The sequence below is a fragment of the Limulus polyphemus genome, unplaced genomic scaffold, assembly GCF_000517525.1.
Source record: "Limulus polyphemus unplaced genomic scaffold, Limulus_polyphemus-2.1.2 Scaffold1106, whole genome shotgun sequence".
In the NCBI taxonomy this organism is placed as follows: domain Eukaryota; kingdom Metazoa; phylum Arthropoda; class Merostomata; order Xiphosura; family Limulidae; genus Limulus; species Limulus polyphemus.
The window spans coordinates 13,639-21,423 of NW_013666716.1; the positions used below are offsets into that span (position 1 = coordinate 13,639).

At 31.9% G+C, this 7,785-nt stretch overlaps 1 protein-coding gene across 1 annotated transcript in view; it reads left to right on the forward strand.

The window, feature by feature from the left end:
* Window positions 1-4,350, forward strand: part of LOC106462156 (N-acylglucosamine 2-epimerase-like) — a 9,139-nt gene extending 4,789 nt beyond the window's left edge. The window contains exons 2-4 of the mRNA XM_013922054.2: window positions 1,564-1,871; window positions 3,620-3,707; window positions 4,029-4,350. Coding sequence (XP_013777508.1) covers window positions 1,564-1,871; window positions 3,620-3,707; window positions 4,029-4,102 — 470 coding nt within the window. The 3' untranslated portion in view covers window positions 4,103-4,350. The remainder of the gene's footprint in view (window positions 1-1,563; window positions 1,872-3,619; window positions 3,708-4,028) is intronic.
* Window positions 4,351-7,785: the final 3,435 nt, after the last annotated feature.

Sequence of the window (7,785 nt, forward strand, 5' to 3'; positions counted from 1 at the left end):
TGCCTTAAGATCTATACCTGGTTCCATTTCACCATCATCAACCTCTTCAGTCACTTTGACTTCAGCTTGATGGTACCTGGTTAGCTCAACCTCTCTTTTGCAGCAATGTCTGCAGTCATTTTAGCAGGGTCTTCGGCTCAGTCAATCGGCATTTCCATAAGATTTTCCTTCTCTGTATTCAATATCATAATTATACTGGTCTATCTTTCCAATCCAACGTGCCAGTTGTCCCTCTGGGTTCTTCAATGATCTTAACCAACGTAACACAGCATGGTCTGTCCTGATGGCAAACCTTGCACCATAGAGGTTAGGATGAAAATATGTCAGACTCTTTACTATAGCAAGGAGTTCCCTCCGTATTACACAGTAGTTCCTCTCAGGTCTACTCAAAACCCTACTGAAGTAGGCCACCACATGTTTCGCCCACTTTCAGAGACAACACTCCTCCAATTCCGACATTAGTAGCATCACAATCCAGTATGTACGGCAGTTAGGGATCTGGAAGCTTTAAAAGTGGAGCCAATTTTTTTCAATGTCTTGAAAGCATGCTGGCAAGAAACTGTCCACTCAAACTTCTGGCCTTTTTTGTAGTGGAGCAGCTATAGTTGCAAAGTCTTTCACGAACTTCCAGTAATAGGTACAGAGTCCCAAGAAACTTCTTAACTCTCCCACATTGTCTGGTGTTGGACAATCATGCACTGCTTTCACCTTATCAGGATTAGTTTGCACCCCATGCTCACTTACAATGTGGCCTAAGTAAAGCACCTCTTTCTGGAACAATTGGCATTTCTTGGGATGGAGTTTGAGGTTTGCTGTTTTCAAATCCAGTAAACACTCGAGCATTCACGAACCTTCGAGAATATTATGACGTGTTACTAGCGTCACGTGACTTCCGCTGTCGTAACATAATTATGGTAGTGTATTGATTTTGTGTGCAATGTACTCTTTACTTTGTGTGTCATATCGTTTCTGCTGATTTTTTCTTTGTATTTGTGGTCCTTTGTCATTTATACTGATTTTTCCCGAGAAAGATTCTACCCTAATGATTTTATCCTAGATTTCATTTGTAAAATTAAGTACAAAAACGTCCGGAAGATCTGAAAAGAGAACCCTTAACTCCCAAAGTTAAGATGAAAATTTTTAATCATTGGTGATTAACTTAGACATACGGTATTTACAACAATTTATAATAAGTACACACATTGCAGGTGACCAAATTCATCAAATTAAAATTCTGAATGAGCTCTGTGATTAAAATTTCTTAAACGATTCTTTTGGTTTTCAAGTATACTTTGATATTTCAGTGTTGTACAGAGATAAATACGAAAACGTTTTTTTTTTTACTTATTGAGTATCATATCTCGCAATAGGTTTATACATACATACATATATATATATATATATATTCTTTTTTAAGCTTGTCATACAGAAACATCTATGGAAGGCATAAAAACTGGAGATTTTTGTCACTGTGTCACGACTTCTTAGAGTATATAATTCAAATTTATCTTATTTTTTATCATTATATGTTAAAATGAAAATATGCATTATTCTTCATCTTAGGGCACGCTATTGAAGCAGGATGGTTCCTCTTAAATGAAGCATTAAAAACGGGAGACACTGAACTCAAGAAAACAGCCATCAAACATTTCATCAACGGATCTTATAACCGAGGATGGGACGAAAAAAACGGTGGACTGTTCTACTTTCTCGATGCCGATGATCTTTCTCCAGTTCAGTTAGAGTGGGGGATGAAGCTATGGTGGCCTCACGCTGAAGCCATAATAGCTTTCTTGATGGCCTTTCAATCAACAGGAGAACAGCATTTTGCAACTGTTTTTGATAAAGTGTTCTCTTACACATTGGAGAAGGTATTAACAACTTATTAAGATAATAATGATTAAATAAACACATTTCTTGCCTTTTTGTAAACTTTTATAAACACAAGGATTTGGAAAAGAAGGACCCCCATTTTTTTGTTGTCGATTTTTCACAATAAGTTTTCGTTTTGGGTTGTGAACTTACCAAAGTTAGAGAAGTTTCTAATAAAAGATATGTCACTATTTTAAATTCTATATTTTATATTTTAAATTGTCATGGAATAAACTACTTTGTTAAGACAAGCTTTCGTTAACATGAATATATAATTCATTTGTAGTGAGTTTCGTAAAAAATACGCATAATTGGAAAGTTTTTTTTTAGTTTGTTTTTGTTGAACTTTGTGCAGAGCTACTAGAGGACTACCTGAACTAGATTTCCATGATTTTAAAGTGATAGATTAGAAGAAGGCTGTTATTCAACTCCATTCACCACCAATTCTTGGGCTACTCTTTACCAAAGAATAGTGGGATTGACTGTCACATTGTTATGCCTCCACGGTTTAAACGGTAACGGGGTTTCAATTCCACAACTTGCAGTTTGCGAGTCGAGCGCCCTAACCATCAGGCCACGTCAGACCTCATTTGTACTTGAAAAGTAAAACAAATCCTTATATGAACATAATAGGGATAATTGCATAACTTAGCAATGACTGATAATACACGATTATAACATGAATTTCTTGTTCAGCCTACTTAATTAACAATATATGCATACGAATATATCTATATTTAGAATTCTATATGCAAGTTAAATAATGCATACAGCCAAAACATATTTTGCCTCAGAGTTTGTTTTTTAACTTTAATTCATTTGAAGATCTATCGTAAAACACTTTTGACACTTACTTTGCTTTAATGGAAATAAGATATCTTAATTTAAACAATGTCTATAAAATGATAATGAAAAGCTATGCTAAACATTATTTTCGTCTAAATTTCACATCTTCGAATGCTGCTGGCCACTTGATATGTACGGCTGGTTAGTAGTTTGAACAATATATAGCTTAGTAATATTTTACTGTTTACTAAAATATCAAAATATTTTAGTATCTTAAACATGTTTTAAATGAAAATATTTTTATACGCTACACCACCTTATCAATACGAGAACACATTGGTTCATCTAGTGTATAACTAAGGTATTAGTTGCTTAGACAGCGTGCACTTTAAAATATATAATGCAAATTATGAAGGTAATTAAAATATCTGCTTTTTAATTGAGAAAATAAAATAACCCTAAATAACATTTTACCCCAATGTTTTTGAACACAAATTTTTGACTAACTAACTACCTTTAATAACAGGGCAGAGTAATAAAACATACAAAGTAAAACGTTCTGTTCTACATACTTAAAAAACTGCCATGAAAGCATAAACGAAGTGTTTTGAATAAATAATTTTGTTCTTAGAATATTTGAATAAATATATTCTTACTTTATAGATGAGAAATTCAAGAAAATGTGTAAACAATTCTATTGCTGAATTATTTTATTTTTCATTTTTGAAATAATTGTGTAAAATAAGTTAAAAATGACTCAGTTTAACAGTTGTCTGATATTCTCACAGTTATAATGGTAAAAAGATGTTTTTAAAGTTTGTTTATGAAAAAGAATTCCGAATACAAAATAAGTGTGGCAAGTTCTATTCATATTGTAAACAGAAGTTTCTACATATTCTTTTTTACGAATAGAGTACTAATTTAATTGCTGTAATTCATGTTAAAACATGTATATATTCAGTTTTCTGATCCTGCAATGGGAGAATGGTACGGGTATCTGACACGGGAAAACCAGTTAAATCAGGACTTTAAGGCAGGACCTTATAAAGGTAAGTTTATTTCAACATCATCCAAATAATTTACTTTTCCACATATCTTCCAAATGTCTCTATATTTCAAATAGACTTTATAATGGTTGTTTTTTCAAAAGTAGATGTGTGTCATTATGTACTCAGAAAAGGGTATCTCTTAAACTTCTCATAGATTCTGTGTTAGTATAACATACTACTTAATTATGCATTCATTCAATTATATGTTAAAAATGTTCAATCAGAAACGACATCCATACGAAGATGTTTCATATACTTTTTTATCCTTTTGAATACTATTTTTTCGTGTTATGTAAATAGTGACATATTTTTGTATTTCAGGATGTTTCCACGTCCCTAGGGCTCTAATGATGTGTGAGATGATGCTGAAGCAGATGTTAGACAAAAACAATTGACACAAGACATAAAAATTGGTCTAATCTATTAATGATTAGCGTAAAGCAAAATATTATTTTAGCTGTATCAACAAATCTAAATTTTTAATCTTGTATTTTGTAATAGAAGATAGAGAATGTTGTATTAAGTGGCATTATAAAAGAGTTGGTACAAAAAGCAGTAACTATAGTAAAAAGAACAACTTCCTGATGGTTTTACTTATAGTAACTTACAATTCAAGAAATGAATAAAATGAATTTTTTCCTCTACTCCCAATCATTATGCAGCATTTCACTGTATTATTGTTAGGATTTTGTGTATGGGCCGGATTCTTTACAGCAGGTGACTTGTTGACGATAAATTTCAACAATAAACAAACATCACACATTCCACTTGTTTTAGACTAATATATTAAAACAAGTAAAACTTATTCACAAATGTTAATTACACTGTTGGTAATCACAGTTGTATCTAGAGCTTTAAAGTCAAAGTCCACACACATGCTGGTTTAGTTACTTTAGAACACAATTGACAAAACGAATTATTCTTATCTATTCTGTTATTACAATACAATCTATGATAATTTCGCTTTAAAAATTGACACTTTACGTTCTTTATGGTTAACTCACAATCACTCAGTACAGATCTATCTTTTTTTTCGTACTAAATTTTCGACGTGTATTTATATTATGATGCAATAATACTCGATGAAGACAACAAGAAAAACTCAGAAGGTTTTTGTAACATGATGCAATAACATAACAATCGATAATTCATAACTATTCAACAACACAATGTATGATTAGCAAACTGTTACGTAAACAAGCTTGCCAAAGACTATCGCTTCTAAAAATAATAAATTTAACACTCACGCTGTATAAAATATTTAAATCATAACACTCGAATTAAACATAAACGGAAACATTCATGTATATCTAACATTTATCAAATAGGCAGTGTAAAATAATATTTAAGCAAGCAATATAATATGTATTATGAAGTTTATAAGCTAATAATTACGAGGTTTGTAATATAAATCGAAGCATTAAAGTAGTTCCACGAAATACATCGTAAACTTATCACTGTATTATATTTTGGTAAATACTTGACGTAAGAGTGTGCTGAAGCAAAAGTTGCATAAAAGCTTTTATCATACTTATTTTCTGCCTACGTATTGGTTGGACACTAGAAAGACGGCTATGTGTGCATGGTCAAAATACGATAAATGTATTTTGTAGTTATGAGATTTAGGCTTTAACTTGTAAACACATACAACAGTATAACTTGTCTATATTTTATGTCGAACAAGAGTGGCAAAAAAGGAATTTTTTTTTTCAGAAAGTTCAATTTACTTTAGCTGTAGTGATGGAGAACCTTAAATTACAATCACAATTTTATGTTACAGAGACTAGATTGGCCTATAAATGTATAATATGCAAAACTTGATAAGGATACATTATTTAATTTTCATATAAACAGACAATTACAATAAAGCAGGCAAAATAACTCATGCCTCATTGTCATATTATGCATTTCACGCATTAAATATTTTGCAATGTTCTGATTTGTATGAAAATTGCAAACATTATGAAACTGAGTCTCCGATTCATTCACTATACTTTTAAGTAACTTAGACTTGTGAACAATGAATTATGCTTTTTTTTACTTATCTTTAATGAACGAAATGAAAACTGTCACAGAATCAAGAATACTGAAGCAACTCAAATACTTCATAAACCATTCGATTAATATCGTTCTTTTGCATTTTATAAGTGCACATACTCAATTCAAAAGTAATTAAGAATGCTAACAATTACATAAAATAAATTACCAACCTGTTCTTAAAAAACAGTCTTGATGTTAAAGATGTATCCCTGCAACTTTCAGTATCAAGTTCTCTTTTAAATGAAGTTTTGTTTTATTTGATTTTCTTGTAATAAAAGAATTGTGCTCAAAATATAGTTGTAAAGTTTAATACAGCAAGAAATTGCTTTTACATAGCATATACTCAGTAAAAATATATTAACCAACTTGAGTTGTAGGCTTTCTGACCTTTTAATAACTTAGGCCATAAATTTAAGCTTCATACATGTAAAAACTTTTAATCATTTATTCCTAGTGCTTACTCGTTTGGTATTGTCAAGTGCGTTGATTTCAAACGAGTAAAAGTACTACCCGCTTTAACTAGGGGATTATCAGAATATCTTTTGCAGAATTAATCTGAATTCTGATCTGACTGAATTGAAGAAAAAGACAGACATGAGTTGTGTGGAATACAAAAACACACATCTCAATCAGTGGACGTGTTCATAAGACGAAAATATACTTGAATTTCTGTCTAACTGTGGAGAGAGATCTATATTTAGAAAAGAAGATTCTGGATAAGAGACTGACCAGACAATAAACAACTTTAGCGTTACTTTCCGTGGGAAGGCCAAGAAATACCAAAGATGAAATAGTCTTTCCCAGTGTGTAACTAGCTCAGGAATATGGGTGATGCCTTCCAAGCTAGTTACCTGGACATGACATGCAGCATAGATGCACCTAAAATGGGTAAATTTTTAAACCTTGGAAAGGTCTTCCAAGATTTTGGGATCTTCTGGTGCAGTTATAGATAGATTAAGATTACTTCATATGAATCCCTTAGACTTTTAGTTTTACAAAAATCTTAACTTTAAGGGACAATATTTTAAAACTTTTATAAGAGTATGCAACTCACTTTTAGTTTTACAAAAGCATAACTTTTAAAGCAAAATACGTGTAAAAACCTAAAGATGCAAAACAGTTTTACAACATAACCCATTATTCTTCTGAAAAAGAACAGTGAACTATTCGGAAGTACTCGAGTTTTGGGTCTCGTTTGAAAACCACACACTAAACCTTTTACACAATAATGTAAAATAGTTCTAACTTTACAGAAATCACAAATCTTAAGGCTAGAAAACACGAAAAATAACTTTTTGTTTTACATTAATGATGAAGAGTTTGGAAAACAGCCTCTATGTTTGCATAATAACATACCCTCACCAAAAGCTAGATATCAATGTATTTCTGACAACAGGCTTTCCAAAAACGTGGCCATAGACGTTTTATTTGACTAAGTGGTCTTGTAGATAATCTCCTCACTTTTCACCAGGATGCAGGATGTGAAAAACACCACTATCTAGTCTAGAACAATTTTTGAATACACACAATGTTCTCATTTTCATTTGATTCAGTATCCTACACCTCTTCACTATTTGTACAACCAGTAAAAGAGTGACTCCATGGCATGTAGCTTTAGCTGATCAATGTATTCAACTTGCATATGCATATCATATGACTCTGCAATTTGTTGATGTATTCAACTGTCTAATAATAATATAAGGAACGGTTCAACCACAACTACATTGCTTTCATGCTGTCTGAATTTTTTATAGAAGCAGTGGAGGTCATTTTTCAGTCTCATTGACTGCCGAAGAAGACTTGTCAACATGTGGCTGAGACATGCACAAAGTTATAAGTATTAATTAGTGTTTGTGCCAAAGAATGCATGGTGCCTTTTTTTGATTATCAGACCAATGTGTGGCTGTAGAAAGCAAATTATCCTTCTGTACAATCCTAAGCTCCTCCGAATAACCAAATAAAGTTGAGACACAAAAACACAGCATTCTATTAAACAAAACACACAGCAGTATAATTCGTTTATAAAGTTCCAAGGCTA